At 37.9% G+C, this 27,826-nt stretch overlaps 1 protein-coding gene across 2 annotated transcripts in view; it reads left to right on the forward strand.

The window, feature by feature from the left end:
- Nucleotides 1-27,826, forward strand: part of PTPRA (protein tyrosine phosphatase, receptor type, A) — a 61,101-nt gene that overhangs the window by 14,081 nt on the left and 19,194 nt on the right. For both annotated transcript variants that reach the window (XM_004687351.2, XM_004687352.2), the window contains 5 exons: nucleotides 9,137-9,221; nucleotides 10,429-10,502; nucleotides 10,708-10,844; nucleotides 26,431-26,521; nucleotides 27,324-27,400. In XM_004687351.2, the coding sequence (XP_004687408.1) occupies nucleotides 9,137-9,221; nucleotides 10,429-10,502; nucleotides 10,708-10,844; nucleotides 26,431-26,521; nucleotides 27,324-27,400 (464 nt within the window). The remainder of the gene's footprint in view (nucleotides 1-9,136; nucleotides 9,222-10,428; nucleotides 10,503-10,707; nucleotides 10,845-26,430; nucleotides 26,522-27,323; nucleotides 27,401-27,826) is intronic.

Consider the following 27,826-nt stretch of genomic DNA (forward strand, 5'->3'; position numbering starts at 1 on the left):
ACTGGACTATGGTGATGGCACATGGGTGATTTGCTAATGGGAAACCCAAGGGGATTGCAGCTGAGATGGAAAAATGGACAAAATGATGTAAGAATAAACTATTATTTTAAAACAGATAATTACAGAGGCAAGACCTAAGGGAAGGTAGATGAGCAACAGAAATCAAAGTTTTGGGATTAAAACTTGGCCCCAGACAACAATGATTGAACCTTCAGTCATTGAGTTTGGACCCTAGGGGCAACCTTATAACTTCTATTGTTTTTAGAGGCAGTAAGAGTACTTACAGCCACATTGTATCTTTGCCTTTGAGAACTGATAAATATTTCTATCAAAACATGTAGAGGCTAGCCATGTAGCTGGGGCTAAAGGAGTATAGCACTCAATTCATTGATTATTTTTGTGGTTGGTATATCTGTCCTTTGTTTTCTTGGAAAAAGAATAAAGCAAGTAAATATTTGTTGTCCAAAAACACACTCTTGGTATCTCTGTAATACCACCACCCTTAGTGTGAGTCTGGGATGTAAAATTTTGGTAGAACGGGTGGGTTGGGGAGTAGTATATGGAAAAGATCAAATGCCTGCCAACTCCATGATGTAAAGCCACCTTTCCAAATGCCCCAGCCCAAGACAAGCCTGAGCATGATGAGATGACTAGTCTGTCCAGTTTGGGAGGAGCCCTAGGAAGGTGACTTGATCGTGAGCCTATCTCCAAGAGATTTGACACAGGGAGATCAAGTTCTTTCCTGTTTCCTTAGTAAGTCTGAGTCGTCTTCCTTCACAGACGCCTTCCTTCACAGACATCTTTACTGTCTTTAACTTGATCAAAAACACGGATATAATTCAGAAATCAGGAGGTAAAACCTGACTTTTATGATAGAGAACTATTTTGCCTGAGCTTAAAGTTGGTTCTGTAGTTTATGAATAGTCTAGAACTTAGTACTCTTCTTGCTTTAGATCTGTAGCTGTTTAATATGGGCAAATGATCCTTTATACTCAGTTTCTTCATCATTAAGTAGTATTCATGATTGTCTCCCTTAGAGTATTTAGGGTAGCTGAATGATATATTATGTATATGTGCTTTGCTCATATACAGTTAATATTTGAGCACTTCTATAGCAGTGCTCAAATATTAACTGTATTCTATCACTGCTATAGAAGTGCTCAAATATTAACTGTAATAATAACTAATAATAAGAGCTTTATACTTATAAGATAACAGGCTAGCCAACTCTCTTGTCATACTGTTTATAGTTGTCAACTCTACTAATAGTCATCAACAATACTGTACTAACCCTAGCCATACTGTAACATCAACTCAGCTCTGCCTTTGCGGTAAAAAAGCATAGTTAATATGTAAATGAACAAACATACATGTGGTGCTCCAATAGAATTTTATTTACAGAAGGCAGTAGGTTATATTTGGGCTATAGTTGCCTTATTCTAAACAAAGGTTACCTGCTTGAGCCAAGGAAGCTAAACTGAAGTTTTCTGCTAACATGTGAGCTTCTGGTTGCCAAAGCATCATATCATATCAGGTGCTTTGCAGATATTGCCCCTTTTATTTTTTTAATTGAACTCTAATTGTCATAAATAGTTTCAGGTGTACAACAATATTTGTACATATTGTCAAATGATCACTATAGTAAGTCTAGTCAGTATCTGTCAGTATCTGTCACCACATATAGGGACAAGATTTCAAGATAATAACAATTTTGAAATGTGTGATAAAGGATTATTAACTGTAGTTATACCATGTGGTTATTTTATATACCAATGATTATTTTATAACGAAGTGTGTACCTCACTCATCTTTCTCTCACGCATACCACTGTTGCCTCTTAAATCTTTGATTAGCTGTAAATAGTGGAGAATGATGATGTATTTGCATTTTGTAAAGCATTCTAAGAGGTGGGATTGTCACATGACTGTTAATGGGATAATAGAGATATAAACTCACAGATCTATCTGACCTTATGCCCGGTGTTCTAGAAACACCTTGCTGTTGTGCTCATGTTGAGATGTTATTTGGCTAGATATATAATTTCAGATTCCAGATCTTTCCTAAGAACTTAGAAGGCAATGAACCATTGACTTCTAGGTGTTTCAGATGAGTAATCATATATGAATCTGATTCTTGTTTCTATGTAGGAAACTTCTTTTTTTCTTTTCTTTTTTTTTGCCAGAAATATTTAGGGATGACCTCTTTCTTGTTGATTGATTGGATGGATGGATATTTGGTTGTTTTCAACCCCAAATTTCAAAAGTTTTTTTACCTAGACATATCTAAGTAAAGATCATTTTTAAAATATTGCCATTCAAATTTGATATGGATCCTTTTTGCTGGATAACTCAGGGGATTTTCATGTATAATTTCTTTCCCTCCTTCCTCACTATTTTCTTTTTTGGGAACTCCTCTTGCATAGCTAATTAGATTTCTAAGATCTATGCAGCTTGCCTCTTTGCCTTCATAATTCACATTTTTTATTGATCCGAGTTTTGGGAACTTCCATGATTTGATCTTTACTATTTTTCATTTATGTTTATTGTCCAGTTCAACTTTTCATTAGAAATAATCTGCCCCCAATTATGTTTTTTTCCCCTAAGAACTTCTTCTTAATACTGTTCCCCCCCCCCTTTTTTTTATTATGGTAACATATACATAACAAAATTTACAATTTTAACCATTTTTAAATGTGCAGTTCAGTGGCATTAAATAATAATAATGTATAACCATCACCATCTTTCATATCCAGAATTCTTTTCATCTTGTAAAACTGAAAGTACATACCACAGTAACTTCTTATTCCCCTCTCTCCTCAGCCCCTACCAACCACTGTTCTACTTCTGTCTCTATGAATTTGACAGTTATTAAGTGAATCATATAAGTGGTTGATAACAGTATTTGTCTTTTGCGACTTACTTCACTTAGTATAATGTCTTCAAGGTTCAGCCGTTTTATGGCAGTGTCAGAATTTCTTCCTTTTTAAGGTTGAAAATATTCTGTTGTCTCTGTGTATATACTATATTTTCTTATCTGCTCATTGATGGACACTTAGTTGTCTCCACATTTTAGCTACTATGTATAAACATCTCCTCAGGTCCCTGCTTTCAATTTTTTGGTATTTATACTGCTGGATCATATGGCAATTCCATTTTTAATGCTTTGTGGAACTTCCATACTGTTTTCCACAATGGTATGTACCATTTTAGATTTCCACCAACATTGCACAATTTTTCCACATCCCACCAGCACTTACTATTTTCTGTTTTTTTTTTTTAATAGTAATCAAAAAATTTGCTAGGTGTGAAATTGCTTATTTTGTTACTAATCAGTGTGGTGACCTCTTACACACAAATTGCAGTATATTTTTAAAGAGTCTGTTTCTTGTGTACCTCTTTCCATGGCTACTATTGCTGTCTTTGGTGTTTGTAAAGATCACTTGTAAGGTTCTGGTTGAACGTTGCTTTTGGCGCATTGAGTAGACTTGAAATATACTCATAGTAGATATAACCTTTAGGAGGACAAGCAGAGACATATCCTAAACTAGGGTGTTAGTTTTTGATTTAGTTTGGGAAATAGTTTTCTCTTTTTCCCCTTCTACATCTCTTGTGACTGTTTAGAATAATCTCAGAAACTATCCTCCTCTTTCTCTGTCTTTAGGGCCCACCCTGGAAACCCTTAGTGGATATAGTATATGGCAATCATTTGTAATGAATAGACCTTCTGGATTCCAACTAACCAAAGCATAAAAGACAATTAAGAATATTTAAATAGTAAACAAATATTAAATGATAATAAGGTATTAGTATTGCTTTTAGATTGGAAAGCAGTGTTGTGATTACATTCTTAAATCCTTATCTCTTTGTGACACAAACTGAAGTAATTACTGTTGAAGTAATCCAGTGTTCTCAACTGATAGTGATTCTTCCTTCCCTTACCACCACCAAAGATATTTGGAAATGTCTGAAGATACTATTGGTCATCACAATTGAGAGCTTGTTACTGGCATCTAGTAGGTAAAAATGTCTAGTGCACTCAACAGCCATCCACAACAGAAAATGATCTAGCACAAAATGTCATTAGTTCAAGGTTAAGAAATCCTTGCATAGTTGGAGGGGAAAGTGGTACACAATGATGTTGTGAAACGAAGGGATGAAAATATCGGGTTTATTGTTGTGGTATCTTTTCTCCTGTATAATTTTGAAAGTTTTACATAGTAAAAGTTTGAAAAATATATAATACTACTTAAATATTTTTAAAGATTTACTTATACATAGAAGAACTAGGGTACAGGCCAGAGGTGAGGTGGTGGTGAGAGGATTCACCAGAGACAGAGTGGGGAACAGAACAGGCAAATTGACTGAAATAACACTGCTGAAGGAAACAGCCGGTGAGACAGGAGAGGTCTGCCACACCATGTAGGTCATCTCCCTGGCCAGGATCAAACTCGTGCTACAGTGGCTGCAGACAGCTTCATAAAGCTGAGCTGACTTTAACTACTGTGCCACTAAGGAGGGCCCACAACTTAAATTTTTAAAAAAGTAACCATAAACACTCTTTGTGCCTAAACCCCCTACTCTATATAGAGAATTGTTTTTTCAGCTGAGTCTGAATGGGACACCATTGCTTTTTACTTGGCCTGTGGGTGTACCTGTTTTGCATTTGGTTAAATAACCATCTTGCTGATCCTTATAGCCCACTTTCATGCCCAGTCCTGGTTGACTGAGCTTGAGACTCAGACTGATAGAACTAGTATGTACTTGTATACCTACAGACTTATTTTTCAACTGGAGATTTCTTTGGTATTGATGAACCTCTCAGCAATCCATTCCAATCTGCTTTGTTTTCCATAACTTCCTCAAAATTGTGGTTAATAATCAAGAGCCACTCTTGATTCATTAGTGTTTTTTTCCCCCAGCTTCTGTCATTTCTACATAGTGTAATTGTTATTTAACAAAGACATACTTAGTGATACTAATTTTTATTCATTTACTCAGTAGTTGGTATTTGTGAAATTCTCTGCTAAGTCTTAGGTATATGTTGAGAAATAAAGTAGGTATGTAATCCTTGCTATTATAGAATTATGGTTTAAGGAAGGGACACTCATTAATCAACTACAGTCAAACATATAATTACAAAGTGTAAGAGATACTATCAAGGAAAATAACAGAGAGCTCTGTGAGAAGTAATAAAGGAAATAACCGCTAACATTGAATACAGAATGTGTGCTGGTTACTATGTCAAGAACTTTACATGGTGATCTTAATCTTGAGAATAAATTTTAGAGATAAGAAATGAAGATTTAAGGTTTTAAGTTAGTATCAGACCTCATTGGGAAAAGTGAGGTAGTTTTTGGAGTCAGTGGGTTTGGAGAGCAGTGTCCTTGGGTTCACTCTGGGAAACGTTTCACTGGAGCTCCCCTTTCAGCAGCACTGGCAAGTTTTCCAAGTGAGTTTCTACATGAGACAGAGGCGTTAGTTATATTTCAAAGAACAGGTTTGTTGGGAACAGGGACAGAAGAGTAAAAGACACTCGCATAAACAGAAGCGGGCATAAACAGCTGTCCTGTTTGCTGAGAGAGGCCTGCATGGTTGCAGGCTGGTGGCCCTGAGGAAAGCGGCCTCTGCTGAGGGAGCTCAGGGAGAAGAGGCCCTGGCAGCATAATCCAGGTCACAAGCAGGTAGGCAGGCAGGCAGGAGGCTGCTGCCTTGCAGAAAGAGAGCAAGCTGGTGAAAAGGAGCACCTGCATGCTCACAGCAGAAGGACTGTGGCCCTGTGTGAGGGCTGGCTAGGTTTGATCATCATCTTTCCCTGGGGAGGGGGCTTATCTCTGGGTGAATGGTTTGCTTCTTCGTCTCCCTATCTTCACCTTCAGATCTGTGTTTCTGACTTCCTACAGCAGTCTGGTAGTTTCTGTCGCTGGATTAATGGCTATGTTAATCCTTTCTACTCCCACCTCCTTGTGTGAGTCTTGTAATGCCTCCTTTCCAGTTTCTCTATTCTTATTCTAGTTTTCCTCTATTCTTAAAATGGGAATTTGGGTTAGCCAAACAAAGGATAGAGTCTGTGTAAAGCAGAAAGGATAACATGTTTACAGATTTAAGAAAGGCATGAACTCAAAATGGAAGGATGCCAGTGACTAAAGTTTAATGAGCAAAGAAAGTAACAGGAGATGGGAAAGGAGATGGGCTAAATGAGGGGATTATTATAGAGCAGGGTGAGGATGTTGAGAGTTCATTCAGAAGACTTGGGGAACCACCTAAAAATGTTAGGTAAGAGAAGGATATGGTCTCATTTACTTTCTACTAGATCTCTCTGCCTACTTTGTGGACTGACTCAGGAGAGAGACAAAAACTGTGGTCCAGATGAGAGAATCAGGGTTACAGTAATGGTAACAGAATGGAGTAGAGGCAGAAAACTTAAATGTGTTGCTAGCCCTAAGACATACTACTTGCGGCTAGGCTAAATGTACAAGGTATGATAAGCAGGAGGAAGAAATCAAGGGGATTTCCACACCTCTTACTTGGACAGCAGGGTAGATGGCAGTTCTAGCTACTAAATGATGAGGGATAGGTTTCAGATAAAACCTTAGCGTTGCTCATGAAATTTAGAGTGAAGGTTGTTTATAAGTAGTCAGGAGATGAGCTCAGAAGAGTGGTCTTAACAAGCAGTGCAAATGTGGAAATTGCTAGCATATTATTTGTGCTTACAGCTATATGCCTGATCAGATCGACTAGATAGAGTTTGGTGAAGAGTGCCAGAACAGAACCCCATGGAATTGAGCTATTTGGAGATCCAGTGTTAGAAGAGGAACAGCTGACAGGGGAAAATGAGATGAAGCAGCCAAGAGACAGAAAATCACAAGAGTACCAAGAAAGAGAAATGCTTCAAAGAATAGAGTTAGCCAGTTTCAGTGTTTGTTATGAGCCACATCATGTGTTTGAAAATTTAATGGAGCATGGTATAATCTCCTGTATCTTTAAAAAAAAAACCCCACAAACTTTCTACCCAATATCTCCCTCCAGCTGCCCCTTTTCGCTACGTCCCTTTATGGTAAAAGTCCACACCTCCGTTGAGGAATTGATACCTACCTCCACGTTCTGTATTTCACTCCATACAGGCTTTCTTAGTACTCAACTCAAATTACTCTTAAAAAGGTCAGCAACAGCTGCCATTGTCACATTCAGTCTCACCTTTACATTCTACTTAAGGCATTGGTAGTATTTGAGTTGATTACTTCCGTTTTCTTGAAAAGCTATTTGTTATGTCTTGTGATGCCATGTACTACTGCATGACTGCCCACCTATGACTGCTGCTTGTGACTCATTTAAACTGTCTTTTAAAAAATGTAAATCCAGTTCCCTCCAGTCACATAGTTCTCATCACATTCAGAATTAAACCCACATTCACAACCATGGCCTACAAAGCCCAAAGTCTTCTGTCTCCTATTCACCTCTCTAGCCACATCTAATGCCAGAATTGGACTTTATGTTGTTTCTTGAACTTGCCAGGTTCCTAAGGACTACTGGTATGCTTCCTATTCCTGCTGCCTAGAAAGCTTTTCACAGGTCTTTGCATAGTTCACTTCACATTAATTAGACCCTTGTTCAGATATAACTACCTCAGAGAGACCTTCCCAAACCACTCTAAAATAGTCAGCCACTGCCTGCCTGCCCAACCCTCAACAGCCTGTCAGTTTCACTCTGCTTTTGTTCATAGCACTTGTCATTCTGTGAATTGTGTTACTGTTTATGAATATTGTGTGTCCTCCCCCCTCCCTTACCTCCCATTTCTCTCAGAACATAGCCTCCATGTCACTTCTATGCCTTAAAACTATTCTGTTCCAGTGCCTGGCATGTAGTTGCTGATCCATAAGTATTTTTTGAATGAATGCTGCTAAGAGGTTGAGTCAGATGATGATGGAAATGTTTTTTCATTGATTATGATATTATGACATTTGTTAATTTCCTTGATGAGTAGTTTAAATGGAGCTGTCAGGATAGAAGTCAGACAAAATAGATTAAAGAGTATCTAGAGCTAAAAAATTAGAGAAGACAGTTGTTATGAGAACTTAACTGTATAGAAAAATATGGGGCTATTAACAGCTGGAGGAAAATGAAATAAGTACAAGATGTCTGTCTGTTAGGTGACAATAATGGATGTACTCTAGAGCATATGTGACAGCATTGACCTTCACATGGGAAGGACATGTCTTACTTTTGAGCAGGACTTCAGATGGTAAAGATAGTGACAAATTCAGATGAGTCATATAGTTTGCCATGGGGGTGGGAGAGTGGAGGGGAGGAGGCAGCACCTGGTCACCTGCCATGAGAACAGAGGCCACGTATTAGGTAGGGACGAAACCCAGTCCTGTAGCATGGAGGAAAGATTGTTACATCTCTACGCCAGGTGGGTTGTTTTCATTTATTTATTTTCCTTTATTGAGGCAAGATTGGTTTACATCACTGTATATGATAAAGAGAATAGGTTCACACTACTTCAGATATATGTTAACCACACTACCCCAGACCAAGCCAGGTGTTGCTGTAGATGGGGTCTCGGTACACGGTGGCCAAGGGAAGAGTTCTGTAGAAAAGAGCAGCCAGCATGTTTTGATACGTGTTACCTAAGGGTCTAATAATAATAATGTCTTGTTTGATCAGGGATAGTGTTCTCTGTGCCAGGAAACCATTTGGTATATAATAAGAAAATTGCCCATTTCCCCTAGATGGCTGAGAGAGAGAACATTGCTAGCCCTGCGTATCCAACTTGCCATCAGAATTGGATGTGTTTGTGCTTTTGAACACTTGAGTGTTGTTTAGTTTTAGTGTGCTGAGCATTGTTATAGGCTCTGTAGTAATGAATGAGACAAAGTCTCTTGTCTTCAAGCAGTTTTTAGTCTAACACAAGGAGACAGCGCAAACCATGTATGATATTTTCAGAGATGGGGTGAGCCTGTTACCCTGCGTCCCCTCCAGTAGCTATGGGGTGACAGTGGGAGGGTCTCTTGTATACATTCTCACTGTTCATGTCCTACCATCTACATAATGAACCCTTCTTCCTCATTCCCTTAGCAGCTAACTTGAGCCTCAGTTGCACACAATAGTAATGACGTGTTTTGTTTTCTTGATTTCAGATGAAACACCAATTATTGCAGTGATGGTGGCCCTGTCTTCTCTGTTAGTGATCGTGTTTATTATCATAGTTCTGTACATGTTAAGGTGAGCATACTAATGCTTCTGCATTTTCTTGGACTCTTTCATTACTCCAATGTTGCAGTAAGCTCACCCAGTCCAGAAGACATATGTCTTGAGAACAGTGCACAGCAGAGAAAGAGAACAGCTCCTAATAGTTTCTAAGATTAAAATTCTTAGAAATGGCTTGAAAGTTCTACATAGTCTTCCTTAAGACCCAGCCCCTACCTTTTTCCATCTGTCCACACCCAGTAACCCAATTTCAGTTCATTGTAAAGCCTAGGATGGTGGTTTGGAGGTTAAAAGAAGAAACCATAGTCTGTGTTATTAAGAAATATATATTTCAATATCATCAGACCTAGCCCTATTGAAACAGTCCCATAAAAGTGCTCCAATGTAGATTATGTGCTTGGCAAAGGTCCACTTTTTGCCTAGTTGGGACTTTGTCCCCAAGCCCCTCTAAGGACTTGTCCTAGGCTTATTGAGCTGAACCGTGTGAGTTGCAAGATTTTTTCTGACTTTTTTTTCAGGGTCCTCTACATATTACTACTCAGAGAACAAAAGCAAGGAAGGGGGGCCCGGGTGAGAACATAAGGAGATGCATTTGTGTTCTTCCTGCTGAAATTACTGACTGTAACTGATTGGATTTAACTCTGCTCCTATCTTTGATATAACTTGCTCTGTAATCCCTCTGTTCTTCTGGAGGGATAAAGAGAGAGATAAACAGTTTGGCATGTGACTCCACCATTCTGTGGGAGATAGAAGATCACTGTATCTCACTGCAGCACTCACTCAATCTGAAGCTCCAGACTTATCTCTTAGACACCTGCGATACTAGGTTGCACTGGGGAGATGCCAGGATTTTTGTTTTGATAATAGCTCTTGCTGTGCTCCCTACTATACACTGCCCACTGCACCCTTTCTGTGTGGTGGCTGTAATCTCCAGTGGGTCTTGGAACTGGAACTGCACAGAAAAGCCATATAAGTCAGATTATTCTATTGGTGTTACCTGGGTTGGATTCTGGTATGTTAAGAATAGTCACGAACATTCTGAGGCACTTATTTGCCATGAAATGGAGATTCCCCAGCATGTGAAGGAAATGCCTCTAAAGGAGCCTGTTTATTTGGTAAAGGAAGTTTAGAAAAGCTGAACTGGTAAGTATAAATACAAAGGCAATGACTGACCTCTCCTGTTTCTGTTTTTATTTTTTCACTATGAATCTTTTCTCATTAGATTTAAGAAATACAAGCAAGCTGGAAGCCATTCCAATTCTTTCCGCTTATCCAATGGCCGCACTGAGGATGTGGGTAAGCCACCTCTTAATAGTATGGGGAACCTCGATGGTGAAGAAAATCAAGAAATTAGGGACATCTTCATCTTAAAAGGAAAAAAGACTTGAAAAGGGAAGCCCTAGCTCTTTGATGCCTAATCTTGAGTAGAACCCCGGTTTAGTGTCCAGAGAAGGGTGTGTTACTACAATGCACTTGACCAACCTCCTTTTGTGAACTGCAGAACCCCAGAGTGTACCACTACTGGCCAGATCCCCAAGTACCAACAGGAAGTATCCACCCCTGCCTGTGGACAAGCTGGAAGAGGAAATTAACCGGAGAATGGCTGATGACAATAAACTCTTCAGAGAAGAATTCAATGTGAGTTCTTGTTGAGGCTGCTATATCAGCAGGGAGGAAAGCAGACCTAAGGTGAAACCTTTTGAGTCATGGGATAGAAAACAGGTTTCTAATGGGTTAAGAGGTGAGAAATTTTTTTACCAAATAAATATGTCTAATTCCTTTCCTATGTGATCATAAACAAGAAATGAAAAAATAATTTACTTCACTCATCTACTCACCCACCCATCCATCCACCCACCCACCCACCCACCTACCCAGCCAGCCAGCCAGCCAGCCAGGCCAGCCAGCCAACCAACCAACCAACCATCCATCCATCCATCCATCACTTTGTTTAATGACTACTTATCAAGCATCTAATACATACCAGTAGTATTCTAGGTGCCAGGAATTTAATGGGGAGCATAAATAGATCCAGTTTTTGTACTTAAGGAATTTGCTGTCCAATAGGGAAATTCCCAAGAATAAAAATAACTCTTAAGTTATTAAAATAACTCTTAAGCAATTATAGGACACGAAAGAATGGTACACAGTTGTAAGAGTCTGTGTTAAAAGATGTGGTCGTAAGAGTCCAGGACAGGGGTTAAAAAGAGTCTTAAGTCAACAATAGGAGTAGATCATTGTGGGAAATGAGGATCAAGGCAAACTGTAGAGCACAGGATTCATCTTAGATATTTAGATTCATATTTTTTATAGCTCCCTCAAGGAAGCAGAAGCTGTTTGTGAATCCACCATTTGGTGATTCCAGCTCACCAGTTTGAACCTACATCTAGAACTTAAAGAAATGATGTTTTAAGCAAGACCTAATTGTAAGCAAGTACAGCAGGGATAATGGGATAGGGAACATTCCAGAAACATGAGCACGAGCAAACTATCAATAGGGAGGGTTGATGAGAGAAAGGCAAATCAAAAAAAACTTAAGTAGGCTCATATGTAGTTGAAGGAAAGAGATTAAAAGTAGTAACTAGCCATGATACTATGGGAGAAGACTGGATCAGGAGCTCGATCTTAAAGATTGTCATGAGAAAAGTGGAAAGCCAACCAGATTTGTATTTTGAAAAGATGGTTTTGACTGCTGTAATGAAGACTAGCCACTAGTGAGACCAGGGTAAGATACAGGGAATACAGTTAAGGACTATAAAAGTTGTTAAGACTAGAGGTACTGGTAGACTAACCTCAGGTAGTAATGATTGGGGGTGGGGAGGAGAATTTGAGGACATAAATGAATAGTACCAGAATTGACTGATTCATCAGCTTGAGCATTGTTAAGCTTTGTCTTCTTCCCACCTTTCCACCCAGCCATCTGTCAGCTTTGTCCCTTAGGCTCAATAAATGCTACAGTTAATTTTGGAAAACAAGATTTTTTTTTTTCCTGTGGATCTCCTTTAACCAGTGAAGAAAACTTTCCCTTGTCATGTGCTCCTCCTTAACCAGTCAAAAGCAAGGGGAAATAGTATTACTGCAGCTGACTGAGACTCCAGATTAACCCTGACTCACACATGGGATAGGAGGGCAACCCCACAGGAGGGGAACTGGCTCACATAGGAGCAAGGGGGAAGGAAGGAAAGGTTTTGGGATACCACTAGTATCTACTACACTGTCCAACATCTTGCAGGAGTGGAGCATGAAGTAGTTAGATTTGCACTCTATTATGTGGACAGTAGATGGAAGGGAGGTAAGACTTGAAGCAAGAGACCATTTTCCTGGCAAGAATTAATGAAATGCAATTGACCCAGAACAAGCCAAGCTTGAACTATGTGGGTCATTTCTAGTCAGATTTTTTTTTCAATAAATACATAGTGAGCTTATTTTCTCTTAATATTTTTAATATTTCCTTTTCTCTAACTTACTTTAAGATTATAGTATATAATACATATAACATACAAAATACATGTTAGTCAACTGTTTAGCTAGTAAGACTTCCAGTCAGTAGCAGATTATTACTAGTTTGGGGATGGGGTAAGCAAAAAATTTTATGTAGATTTTTGATGGAATAGAGAGGTCAGCCCCTCTAAGCCCTACCTTGTTCAGGGGTCACCTATAGTTTACACTCTTTATTCTGGTTGTTGGGAAAGCAGCACTATTTAGTGCTCATTACTGACTGAGAACATTTATCTTATTCCACAATACAGCACCAAAGTTCTCCTGCAGGCATTCCACTGTTGAAGTCTATAGTCCCAACTGGCTCTGGGTGATGAAATAGATAACCCCACAGTCATATTTCTTTTTCTGTGAAATGAATTATTTGTTTGGGAGTTAGTATTCCTTAAGATCTCATGCATTCTCAAACTAGTACAACCACTATGGAAAACTGTTTTGAGGTTCCTCAAACTGTTAAACATGGAGCTTTCTTACGACCCAGCAATCCCACTCCTATGTATCTACCCAAAAGACACAAAAACATTGATTCAAAAGGATACCTGCACTGCCATGTTTATTGCTGCTTTATTCACAATTGGAAAGACATGGAAACAGCCCAAATGCCCAAAAATGGATGACTGGAGTTAAAAGTTGTGGTACATATACACAATGGAATATTACTCAGCAACCAAAAAAAGAGACACATGTCATTTGCAGCAACATGGATGGAATTGGAAAAGATCATGCTTAGTGAAATAAGCCAGAAAGAAAAGGGAAAATACTGGATGGTTTCTCTCATAGCAGGAATATAACAGACTAGGCAAGAAATAATGATAATAATGAACAGCTATATACCAGAGACATTTTGTGGGGGTGGAGTGGGGAATGGGATCAAAAACAGTGGGGGAAGGGAAATGCACTGGACTATGGTGATGGCACAAGGGTGATTTGGTGATGGGAAGCCCAAGGGGATTGCAACTGAGATGGAAAAATGCACAAAATGATGTGAAAATAAACTATTATATATATGTGTGTGTGTATATACATATAAATATACACACTTATATATATTTTAAAAAAGATCTCATGCATTCCAATAAATCTGTGGATGGAGGTGGTGGTCCCAGCAGCATCGTAGGCAATTCAGGTAAATATTACTGGGAGAACCCTTCGCCTTGCTGCCATCCATCACTATATACATGGATCTACTAGGTCAGCAGTGGCAATGAGGGAAAGGGCTAGTGCCTCCTGGGATTTTAGTAGTCAGTGCCATCTGGTGAGCATACACATCGAGCATAAATGCTTCATTTTTCTAACTATCCACTACCCAGGGTTTTGCTTAAATTCTGATGTCTGTGAAATAGACACTGCACTATCTTGTTTGAAAGTATTTTGCCACTGAAGAATCCCATTTTGAAGTCAGTCTCTTCCACCAATATTTTTTTGTATCAGTCTGGGATATATATTTCGGGAAAGCAGTTCTAAAATATTCTGGTGCTCTCCTCACCAGTGTACACCCTACTGCAAGACACAGGTTGTAAAATCCCATCAAGGACATGGTGAACGTTTCAGCAGCAAGGTTGAGCTTGTTGGGTCCTGTGTTACTGATATTCTCTATTTTATGCCTGGTCCTTTCTAGTTTTCTCATTGTTACCTAGCTGAATATAGCCAACATTTAATCCTGGTTTCCACTGGCCGTTGTAGCCCACCAACAGAACCAGGGTCAGTTTCCAAAGCTAATTTCAGTTGAGTTGACCATACCACAACCAAAAATTTGGCTTTATCCAAAAGTTATACTGTATTGTCTTTGGTCACTATCCACCAAATTTGTGTCAACAACTATTCTGCAATTTTTGATGATCTAAATCAGTGAATTCCTAAGTTTCTTTTAGATGTAAGCTCTTTGTTTTTCTGTCTTATAATGTATTTTGTACTGTCCTGATAATCCATGAGCTATGATAGCTGGGTGTGGGACAGTTTTTACTATTAAAGCATGCAGTGGTAGAGGACATTTCGACATTGACTTTCTCAAATCTCTGTTTCTTAAAGCCCTGTCTTTCACATGAGCAGCTCAGGAAAGATGTGCATTCCATTGATATTAAAAATCAGCAACCAACAAAATTCATCTTTAAGATTCAGTCTTTAAGATTTGGTTCATCAGAATACATAGCACATAGAAAGGCCCTGAGTCTTTTATTGTCTTTGGAGATGAGCATTTGATATTGGAGTTGGACTTTTTCTTGTTTTGTTGCCTAGTGTTGTCAGATGCAATTCTTTTCTCTTATTTTTTTTTAATATTTCCTTTTTTCTAGCTTACCTTAAGAATATAGTATATAATACATACAACATATGAGTTAACATATGAGTTAATCAACTGTGTGATTAGTAAGACTTGTCACCTTTTTATTTTAATATTTATTTATGCTTATAGAACTAGGGTGTAGGCCTGAGGTGTGGGGGGCGGAGGTAAGAGGATTCACCAGAGACAGAGTGGGGAGCAGCAGGCAGATCAGGAGAGCTCTGTGGGTCAGCTCCCTGGCTAGGGATCAGACTCGTGCTGCAGTGGCTTCGGAGAGCTTCATAGTGGTTTAACCACTGCACCACAAGGGAGGGCCCTCTTGTCACCTTTTAATTGAAACTCCACCACCTCTTTACCACCAGCTAGAATACATCGCAGGTGATAGTAAACAGTAACTGCAATAACCTGCTGTACAGTTGTGAACAATGTGCAGCCTGCTTTTTCCCATTCCAGGTATTTGTTAACAATTCCTTTCCCTTCATCTGAACCCAGTGATGAGAGTCACATCACTTACATTGCCCCCCACCCTTCCAATAGTTTTTTAGTAATCACCCACACTCTAATACTAACTGCTAAGTTAGTTAAGCTCTTTTATTTAAAAATGAGAAGTTAATCAAATTAAACAAAAATAAAAAAGACCGTCATTTGTGAATACAGCGGGAATACTAGCAAAATAAAAAAGAAAAAAGACTACCAAGCCTTGGGCAGGACAGGCTTATCCAGTGACTCTGGATCTCATTAGGGAGCCCTCTGCCTCTTTCCACATTTTAAAATCCTGGGAAAGGGGATCTGAGTGGCACATTGTGAGTCAGGTGTAACTGCTTGAGATTAATTAACCTTGGGAAGGAAGAGGAGAAATAATTACCAACTTGTGTCAGTCAGTCATAAAAAATTCTTATAATTTTGGGATGGAAAAGACCTTTCTAAGCAAAAAAGAAGCAAGATGGGATAGACTGAAAGATAATATATTAAAATGTTAAGTTCTCTATGATGAATGATGCCATAAAGAAACTGACCAGTTAGGAGAAACTATTTGCCACAGATAGCTAGAGGATTTCCCATAACATATAGAGAACTTCTGCTAACCTGTGAGAAAAAAGTATTACAATAGAAGAATTGGTAGTTTACAAAAGAAAAATGATTTTGTAAACGTAAAAAAATAAATACTGGATGATATCACTAGTATGTGGGATGTACAGAAACTAAGAGTCAGATAGACAAGCTTAAAAACTACCCTGAAAGCTGACTGCAAAACTAACTAAAGTACCCAGAGCAGGGAGGGTTAAGCACAAAGAGGGAAGGACACATGTGGACTTGGTAGACTGTGAGTGGTAGGTGCACTGTGGCTGCATACCTGATGGGAGTATCCAAATGTTACTTCAGTTAAAAATAAATAAATTTAATTTTAAAAAGCTCAACTATGTCTGGTGATTAGTGAAGGACAGATTAAAATTAAGCATTATTTTAAGCTTATTAGGTTGAAAATTTTAAAAGGTTGATATCAAGGATGGATAAGGTATGGGGATATAGTTGCTGTTATACATAGGTAGGGCTAGTTTAAATTGGTATGGTACTAGAAAAATGATTTGACAATTTTTATATTTTTTGAGAGAGAACACTGGAGTTTTTTGGTTTTTTGGTTTTTTTTTTTTTTTTGGTTTTTGGTTTTCATTTTTATTGAGTTAACTTTGGTCCACAGCACCATTACGATTCAGGGGAATAGGTTCAGCCCTCCTCAGATACATATCATCAGGGCATGTCCACCCCTGGAACCCTCACATCCCTTTGGGCCCTTTTCTTGCTTTGTCCCAACCTTTCCTCTTAGTAGCCTCAATTTCTAGACTATATTAGTTTAGTTTTGGCAGTTTCTTTATTTAGTTCCTCTGAATTCTACATCTAATTGAAATCATTCCATATTTGTCTTTCTCCCTCCAACTTCACTTACTTAGCATAAATCCCTCCGATTCCATCCATGTTGTCACAAATGCCAGAGTTCATTTTTTTTTTAACAGCTCAATATTATTTCTTCATTATATGTACCACATCTTTGTAATCCACTTTTCTGTTGCTGGCCACTTAGGTTGTTTCCATAACTTGGCTATTGTAAATAGTGCTGCAATGAGCATAGTAGAGCGTATATCCCTTCTGATAAGTGTTTTTGCATTCTTTGGATAGATGCCAAGGAGTAGAATTGTGGATCATATGGTATATCTTATTTTTTTAAGCTTTTTTATTTATGCATACAAGAACTGGAGTACAGGCCAGAAGTGTGAGTATGAGAGGATTCAGCAGAGACAGACGGCTTAACTGAAACACACTAATGAGGGGAGCAACAGACGGGTAGGAAAGGTCTGCCATGCCATGTGGATCACCTCCCTGGGCGGGGATTGAACTCATGTTGCAGTGACTACTGATAGCTTCATAATGCTGAGCTTTAACCCCTTGCGCCACCAGGAAGGGCCCAGTATATCTATTTTGAATATTTTGAGAAACCTCCATATTATTTTCCACTGGGACAGGAGTTCTTTTCCTCCACATCCTACCTAACATTTGTTATTTCTAGTTTGGTTTTTTGGGGGGGGGGCCAATGATATCTCAGTTTTGATTTGCATTTCCCTGATAATCATTTCATTTGCTCAAAGTCCATTTGTATGTATTCTTTGGAAAGTGTTTATTTAGTTCTTCTGCCCATTTTGTGACCGGGTTCCTTGATTTCTTTCTTTTGGGTTGTACTTTGAGATCTGGAATATTAGCCCCTTTGAATGTATTATCTCCCATTCCGTGGAATGTCTTTCATTTTAATGATAGTTTCTTTCACTCTACAGCAGATTTTTAGTTGGATGTAGTCCTATTTAGTTTTGCGTTTATTTTTCTTGCTGTTGGAGTCAAATCCTCAGACTAGTTAGTACTTTGCCTGTGTTTTATTGTATGTACTATGTAATTTCCAGTCTTATATCCAAGATGGATATATTGTGTTAGCTTTTATGTAGTCTAGTTTTCATTTTTCTGTATGTGGCTGAACAGTTTTCCCAACACCTTTTGTTGAAAGACTGTCCTTTCTCCATTGTATAATTAGGCTCCTTTGTCATAGATTAATTTGTTCATATAAATGTGTGTTTAAAAAAATAAACGGATGAATAAATGTATGAATGAATGAGAGTTTATTTTGGGGCTTTTGCGTCTAGTTAAATGCCATACTGTTTTGATTACTGTGACCCTATAGCATAGTTTGAAGTCTGGGTGTGTGATACCACCATTCCTCTTCCTTTCTGTCAAAATTGCCTCGACTATTCCATCTTTCTGTGGTTCCATATAAATTTTAGAAACATTTGTTTTATTTCTCTGATAAGTTCCCTTGGAGCCTTGATAGGTATTTCAGTTAATCCATCAATTGCTTTGGGTAGGATAGACATTTTGGATATGTTAATTCTTTTTTTTTTTTTTTTTAAGATTTATTTATCTATGCATACAAGAACTGGGGTACAGGCCAGAAGTACAGAGGGTGAGAGGATTCACCAGAGACAGAGTGAAAGCAGAACAAACGGATTGACCAAAATATACTGCTGAGGGGAGCAGTGGGGAAGACAGGAGAGGTCTCCAGCACCATATGGGTGGGGATTGAATTCATGCTGCAGGGCTGTGCAGATAGCTTCATAGTGCTGAACCTTAAACCCTTGCACCATCAGGGAGGCCCAATATTTAATATTTTTTGATGCTACTTTAAATGGGATTGTTTTCTTGATCTCTTTATCTTCTAGTTTTTTAGTTGCATATGGGAATGCAGCAAACTTTTGTATGCTAATTTTGTAGCTTGACACTTTACAAGGTATTGTTTCTAGTGGCTTTTTTTTTTTTAAGATTTATTTATTTGTGCATACAGAACTGGGGTACAGGCCAGAGACTCAGGGGTGGCGAAAGACTTCACCAGAGACAGAGTGGGGAGCAGAACAGGCAGATGGACGAAGTACACTGCTGAGGGGAGCAGCGAGAGGTCAGGAGAAGTACACTGCTGAGGGGTCAGGAGAGGTCTGCCACACCATGTGGTCACCTCCGGGACAGGCGGGAATCGAACTCATGCGGAAGTGGTTTCAGCTTCTTAGTGCAGTGCTTTAACCCGCTGCGCCACTAGGGAGGGCCTCTAGTGGCTTTTTAATTGAGTTTTTAGGGTTTTCTATGTTTGTTATGTCATCTGCAAGTAGTGATAGTTCTGCACTTTTTTCAGTTAGGATTCCAATTTTATGTTTTGCTTTTACCTAATTGCTCTAACTAGGACTTCCAGTATTGTGTTGGATAGTAGTGGAGACCTCCTTGATATGTGCCTGACTGTAGAGAAAAGCTTCCAGTTTCTCATCATTGAATGGATGTTAGCTGTGGATTTATCACATATGGCCTTTAGTATGTTGAAGTATATATCCCTTCTAACCCCATTTTATTAGTTTTTATCATAAAGTTGTGCCACCTCTTGTCAAAATGCCTTCTTTGCATGTATTGTTATGATCATATGATTTTTGTTTTTCCTTTGGTTAATATGGCGAATTACATCAGTTACTTTGCATATGTTGAGCCATCCCAGGAATAAGTCCCACTTGGTCATGATGTATGATCTTTTAATGTATTGTTGAACTCTGTTTGCTAAGATTCTGTTGAGGATTTTTGTACCTGTGTTCATCAGGGATATTAATTTGTAGTTTTCCTTTTCTGTAATGGATTAGACATTTTAAATGCTTATATTACTTGACCTAACTTTGGGGACTCTTATCAGAAAATTTCTTGTGCACAAATATTTGTATAAAGATGGCATTACAGCATTATTTTTTTAAGATTATTTATGCATACAATAAGTGGGGTACAGGCTAGAGGTGTGGGGGGATGGGGGATTCACTAGAGACAGAATGGGAAGCAGAACAGGCAGATTGACTGAAATACACTGTTCAGGGGAGCAGCGGGTGTCAGGAGAGGTCTGTTGTGCCATGTGGGTCAGCTTCCTGGCCTGGGTCCAAACTTGTGCTACAGTGACTTTGGAAGACTTCATAGTGCTGTGCTTTAACCCGTTGCACCACCAGGGAGACCCCTACAGCATTAATTATAATAGCAAAGAAAATAAAATAAAAAGCAGTATCTATGAAATATTAAAATGGCTAAATGATTTCTTATATCCCTTATGAAATTCTATACTGTTGTGTGTATATGTATATGTATATGTATATGTATATGTATATGTATATGTATATGTATTGTTTTAGAAAAATATCCAAGTCATTATTAAGGAAGAAAACACATCACAGAATAATGTATTATATAATCTTCATTCAAAAAAGTGTACAACCATGTATATCCATGTGTGTTTGAGTGTTAGTATATATTTTTTTTTAATTTTTTTTTAAAGGTTTATTTATTTATTCATACAGAACTGGGGTACAGGCCAGAGATGCGGAGGGTGAGAGGATTCACCAGAGACAGAGTGGGGAGCAGAACAGGCAGATCGACGAAGTACACTGCTGAGGGGAGCAGCGGGCGGGTCAGGAGAGGTCTGCCACGCCATGTGGTCACCTCTGGGGCAGGCGGGAATCGAACTCATGCGGAAGCGGCTTTAGATTCTCAGTGCTGTGCTTTAACCCGCTGCGCCACCAGGGAGGGCCAATTTAGTATATATTTTTAAAGTCTGAAAGAATTCCATGAACCATTAAGTAGTAATTATTTGTAAGGCAGGTAAGAAGGTTGGAGAACCATAGTGGCGAACTTACATTTTTTGTTGGTGGTGGGTTTTTTGTTTGTTTGTTTGTTTTAACTGAATTGACTTTCTTTTACATACTTTTTTTTTTTTGGTGTGGTAAACAAAGCTAGTTGGTTTATCATAATACCCATCATATTTTAATGGATTTAGATAGGCCATGGAAGATAGTTTTGTGGTCAAGGGATCTGTATATATCACTAAATGGGAAATTGTTACTGAGAAAAATGGAATCACTGGAGTGGACAGCTAAAGGTATAATAAACTTAGGGAATGATAGCTGTGTACAAATACTTGACAAAGTAGAAGAGTATATTGCATTTTTCTGAATCTCCACCATGGTTGAAAGTTCCAGGTTATGGCTCTTATCCTAGAGATAATAAGCTGGAACTTTTTTAATTTGCCAACATTTGTCTCAGAAAGAAATAATTGAATTTGTTTATTGAAAAGCCACTTTGGGCTCCCTAGAGCATGTTCAGAGCTTTAAAAATAAAGTTAGCTCCTATGAGGAACCAGATAAGATAGAGAGAAAAAGAAGGAAAGAGATAGAGCTAACGTGGTAGTCAAATTCTGTGTATTTTGAAATGTAACACACAATACCCCCGATTCAAAAAAGACAGTTTAGTTTTTGACTTTCCAGGTAAAAAATGTATATATAACTTGTATATATAATTTGATGACAGAACTGTGTGACATCTGAATTGAAGCCTGACGCAAAATAACCTCACCATCAATGACTCGTCTAAGTAACAATGCCAGTTCTATGGGAGTTAGTAGGAACTGTGTCAAAAGCTTTGGACTCCAACCTTCTATGGAGTTGGGGTTCAGTGTCTTTAAAGGGCAGAGGAGGCTGCAGCTACATTTGGGTTTATACTAGTCGGTACAAGGGAAATACAAAAGAAAGTGTGTGCATGGATGTTGTGTTCTGAACTGTTCCAAGATGAGATGAACTGCCTTGGGAGTAGTAGATACCCCCTCACAGCAAATATTCAGGCACTGGTGACTGAGATGAGAGTATTTTATTTGCAAAGGGATTCACACCTAAAAGTGAATGAGATTTGGTAATGTTCTGGAGATTATACAAAGAAAGCACTGTGAGGTAAGAAAAAAGTAAAAGGTGTAAGGATTCTAAAGGAAGTGACAAAATAATACATTTTCCACAAAGGGGAATATTCTTCTCATAGAAATTGGAAAACTAACTCATCATATAAACTATTAGAATTAAAAATTATTTTAGCCACTTTGCTAAACAGCATAAAGATAATATGTATCTATAGATAAGCCACAATCAGAAAATCTGATGCTAATTTTTAAAGGATGCCATCCAAAATGTAATCTTCCTGGGAGAATAAACTTAACAAAGATTTACAAATTGCTTGGAAAAAATTACAAAAATGTTCAGACATAAAGAAAAAAGTCTAAAATAATGAAGTTAAGATCAATGAATTAGAAGACTCAATATTGTAAAGATGTCAATTCTCCCCAAATTGATACATAGATTCAATGCAATTCCAATAAAAATCCCAACAGGTTTTTTGTGGAACTTGACATGCTGATTCTAAAATTTATATGGAGGAGAAAAGATTCAAGAATAGTCAAGACATTCCTGAAGAAGAAAAACAAGGTGAGGAGACCTACCTTACCAGATATAGAGTTATTATAAAATTTAGTAATTAAGACAGTTTTGTATTGAGTCTGGGATAGATGGATTGACAAATGGAATAAAATAGCCCAAAAGTAGATTTATGTGTAAACGGAAACCTATTCATGATAGAAATGCTAATGTAGTTTTTGTGGGGAAGGAATGGTTTTTATAATAAATAGTATCGGGACAATTGGGTAACCCCATGGGAATAAATGAAATTGTACTGTTGTCACATCAAATATAAAAATCACTTCAATTGGTTTAAAACAGTGAAACATAAAGGAGAAAACACTGAAACTTAGACAATAAATTAGGAAAATATACTTAGGATCTCACTATAGGAAAGGAATTCTTAAGACTTAAAAAGTATTGATCCATTTGACTACATATTCAAAGCTTTTATTCATAAATAGATACCATAAAATGAAAGAGCAGTTCACAAACTTGGTGAAAGATAAAGCAAGATCAATAAATATTGGTGAAAGACCAGTAAAGGATGAGTATCCAGAACATATAAAAAAAAAAACTTATAAATTAAGGAAATCTAGAAGCAGTCAAGTAGAAAAATGAGGAAAACACTTGGCTGGGTACTTCATAGAGGAGGAAACTGTTTACCTGTAGACTGTGGAAAGATGGTGAACCTCAATCAGAGAAATGTACTTAAAAGCTACATTTGATACATTGAAAGTCTAACAGTAGCAATGTCAGTAACAATACAGAACACCCGTAATACAGTGTTGCTGGTGGAAGTAAAAATGGTCCAACTTCTTTGAAAAACAGTGTGACCTTGCCTGCTAAAGTTAGAGACTCATACCTGAGATTCTTGTAAGCACAAAGAAGCACATACAGTATAAATAGTGTTTATTGTTAATTATAAACAACCCAAATATTCATCAGTAGTGGAATGGATTTTAAAAACTGTCAAAATGGAACACTACCAAGTACTTCAGGTGAATGAATTTTGACTACATAGAAAGACCTGGATAAGTCTTTAGAACATAATGTTAAGCAAAAAAGGGAAAGTTATCATTGGAATCATTACCTCACTTTTACTAAAAAAATAGACTGAATAATAAAAATGCATTAAGGATATAAAAATGTTTGGAATACCAATAACACAAGATAATTATAAACAAAATTCTAAGTTTACTTGAGAAAAGGAAACATATGACAAGAGCGCAAAGAGAACTTCTAAGTTAAATTGAGTATTATCTTTTTTTTTCTTTTAATCTAAAACTATGAACCCTTTTTTTGTTTTTTTAAATGACTTAATACATGGTCTTGCTATTAAAAGCAAGGGATGAAATGATCTTTAATGCCACCTAGTGTTTTGGAAACATTTAACATCTTTTGGTTGGGCTGCTTCACCTAGTTTCGTGAGCTAGTTTTTTCCCAGAGTAAAAATGGAGCAGAATTAGGATTCCCTTTGTTTTCGTTCTCAACCTATATGCTCCAGTCTGACCCTCTGCATCTGGCATGTGTTCTCCAAGCAAGCCCTTTCTTTCCCGCATCACACAGTAGCTCCTGTTTATTCCTAACTTTTCTTTTAGGAGCCTCCACCCAACTAGAGACCAAGTGTTTCTCCATCATGGCTTGGGAATCTGGAGGTACTGGTTTAACTATGAACTGTGATGATTGTCACTGTCTCTGAGGACTATTTTTAAGAGTCTTGTTGTCACGGCCTGTTTTACATCATTTTGGACAAGAGAGAAGAAGCATGGTTTTGAATTGATTATGAAGGCTTTAAGTAGTGGTACTCATCCTCACCCTCAGGTGGAAACCTGAGGAAATCTAGCCTATCTGGATGAAGAGAAGGCAAACTACAGGTGAATTGGGAGATTCCAGTCTTAAGTGTAGTCTTGTTTTCATGTGCAGGGTCTGTGAAAGTTTTCTCCCTGTCATGTATGGACAGCATAGGGTCTAAGGGAAATGACTCTCTTAGTAAATAACATGCAGAACCTCCAGAATTTCAGTTCTGAGAAGAAAAATCTCTTGAGATTTGGACTTCATGCAGCCTTAACTCCCTTTATATTAAGGTCTTTCATTTTAATTTATCCTACCATTATCTTGCTGGTTCCCAGGAAATACATACGCTTCTTTCTTAAAACTCTTGCTTTCATCTGGCAACATTGGTTCCTTTTAGGATGCCATTTGCTTTTTAATCATATATTTGTAAATATATTATCAAAACTAGAAACCTGAGTGCCTTTTTCATTTCTGTCTCCTCCTCTCCCCATCCACCTTCCTTTTATTCCATCTCTAATCTAGTAATTCTAACTCCAGAATCCATTTCCTTGTACTGTCATCTGTTCGTGCTTTGATTCTTGCCTTCTTCGTAGTTCATTTCCCACCTAGCATTCAGAGTAATTTCTTTAGTATGTACATTGGGTTGCAGTTTAAAAACCTCAAATGGTTTCCTCATGCATTTAAAGTAAAAATTCAAACTCTGTTCAAAAATCTACATAGAAATAGATGATCTAACCTTACTAAGCTCATCTCCCACTTCTTGCCATCCCCACCAACCATGCTTTCTCTGTTACACCTTCCTGACCTTTCAGTTCTCACACAAGTCAAGCCTTCTCCTTGCCTGGGTCCTCCCAGATGATGTTTTCTGTCCTGGAATACTATTTTCCACACTCATCCTTCCTTATAGAGATCTACCCTTGTTATAAATGTGAGTATTTGGGTATTTCTGATACTTTGCCTAGTAACATTCCCTTCTTTCACTGCATTTATTATAGTATATAATCTTATATCTGTTTTTTGTATTTGTTTGATGACTGTCTTTTACCCGCAAGTTTGTATTGTCCATAGAGTAAGAATTGTGTGTATATGATTGATTCACCGGTGTTTATTCAGTATGAGGTCTGGTACCTAGTAGGTACACTGTGTTTTTTTGGTGACAGAATGAATGTAATATACATGAAGGATAAACTGCCTAACTGTTCCCCTACTGCTGAATACTTAAGGTTGTTTTCAGTTTTGGGTCTTTCTAACCATTATGAAGTAAATAAGTAAACTGAAATTTTTATATCTTAGGATAGATTCTCAGAAATGGAATTGCTAGATCAGAGGGTATGAATATTTTCAAGGCTTGTCAAGAATATATCCTAATCATTTACCAAATGGTTGTCTCAGGAAACTTACCTCCCATTTTGTTTTCTTAGTTTGGAATATATAGAACATATAAGAAGAAAACATTTCAAATAATAAAGTTAATAATAAAGCTAATTTATTAAACACTTATTATGTGACAGACAATGAGATTATTTTACTGCTTGAAGAGACAGATACTATCTCAGTTTCACAGATGAAGAAATTTGGGCCTAGAAAGTGAAACAAATTTCCTCAAGTTCACACATTCCCAACTAACTCCTGTCAAACCATTTATGCTTATTCACACCTCTCCCAGCCCTAGCTAATTTGCATTTGTTCCAAAACTGCTACAGATTCAATAACGACTCATTCAGATCCTTGACTTCTAACAGCTAAATCCTTGTGAATGCCTGAATGCCCACTCACCCACCTGCCTGCCTGTCCTTGTATTTTGTTTGTTTGTTTGCTTGCTTGTTTGTTTTACCACATGGTGCTGGAGGCTGGGCTGCTGTGCCCACTGGTCAGATTCCTAGAGAGGATGTAACTCAGCTCACCCGCTATTTCCCACCTATATAGTTCACTCCAGAATGCATTTTACCTTTGTGTGGTGGGTAGTATAGGGGACAAATGCCCATTCTATCAGCTCACTCTTAATTATAGGGGTGGTCAATTTTGACCCAACATCATAACATGCCCCTAACCACATAGAAAGAACATATTGTACTTAGAGTAGCAGGAATGGCATGCTGCCCCCCACTGGGGATACTTGGTGTTAAACTCTAAGTAGCTTATAGGCTACTTAAAGAGAGATGCACTCTCTGTTAGGTGTTAAGTATTTGCCTGGGACCATCTCCCCCATCCCCACCCCCCACCCCCAGGAAAACGTAGAACTGCTGACAGGTCAGGATTTGGTGGATCAGGTTGTATGTTTGGTTTGTCCCTGTTAGTAATTCCTCAATTTCTCTTACCCTTTTAGGCTCTCCCTGCTTGTCCTATTCAGGCCACCTGTGAAGCTGCCTCCAAGGAAGAAAACAAGGAAAAAAATCGATATGTAAACATCTTGCCTTGTGAGTGTGTGTTTGTAGGTTTTCTTGGGATGTAACCTGAAATTGCTGGTTTTCTGATCATGTAGTTTGAAATTTATTCATCTGAAAAGAATCTTGGAGTAGATCATAGGAGCATTGAGGATAACAAGTAAGGTCATGCCTTTGGGCTGGAAGAATCTCTACAGCCTCCAAAGGAACCCCAGGTATTTAATCAGTCTTTTTATGGCAGGCCAAGGAGTAGTTTCACTAGAACCAGATAAGAAATGAGTTGCTGGGTTTTGGTAGTTCTCATTACAAAGATTTTCTAATACAGAGTTCTCTTCATTACCCCTTCCCAATTGATCTCTAATCTAACAGACATTATTTTCAGGCCAGTGGTCTCCAAAGTAGGATATCCATAATTCGGGAGGATGTGAAAGCAAAATAGCTGAACGTTCTTTTATTCATTCTTTCAAAAATGTTGGTGTATTTCTTACTGCATAATGGAAACCAGTATACTAAGCATTTAAAGATAGTCTTGCTATTTGTGTCTGAATGTATGTATATATATTTTTTAATATAATTGGTGTGCTGTTTATAATACTCTTTTTTTGCCATTATATGTTGGCAGTTACATCTGCCTCAACTACTTTCTGTTCCATATTGTGGATATATCTTAATATATTTAACTAGTTTCCTATTATGGATGAGCTACGTGCAAATTGTGCTGTTATAAATAGTAATACAGTGACATCTTTACACATTTGTGTCTCTGACATTAAAACCACTAAAAAATAAAATTGTAATTAATTGAAATTTTAATTACTGCTTTTTTTTTTTCTAGATGACCACTCTAGAGTCCACCTGACCCCAGTTGAAGGAGTTCCAGATTCTGATTATATCAATGCTTCATTCATCAATGTAAGGAACTTGAGTTTTTCTCATTATTGCATTCAATGATTATTGAATGTCATCTACTGGCACCTTCTTAGCTGCACATTAGGAAGAATTACTTGTAATTTCATATTTTTAAATATCATATGGATAGTTTAGAATATATTCATGTTTACCCTGCCATCACTGCCAAAGTTTTCCCATCAGACACCTGAATCTAAATGTGTACTTTCCTGTAAGAGTAGACTCCTTTAGATAACTACAAAATAAAGGCAGGCCTGGCCTGCTCTCGTAAAAGGGAGAGCAAGACAGGAACACCTGACACAGAGTAAATATTAGATTGGTCATGTCTGCTATGAACCAAGGCCTGTGAGAAGAGCTGAAACTGAGGTGGTTTTAGGGGTGCTCTAGAGAATGTTATTGAGATGGTATGAAAAACTTGAATATGGTATA

Source organism: Condylura cristata, unplaced genomic scaffold, assembly GCF_000260355.1.
Source record: "Condylura cristata isolate star-nosed mole 26May11 unplaced genomic scaffold, ConCri1.0 scaffold00022, whole genome shotgun sequence".
In the NCBI taxonomy this organism is placed as follows: domain Eukaryota; kingdom Metazoa; phylum Chordata; class Mammalia; order Eulipotyphla; family Talpidae; genus Condylura; species Condylura cristata.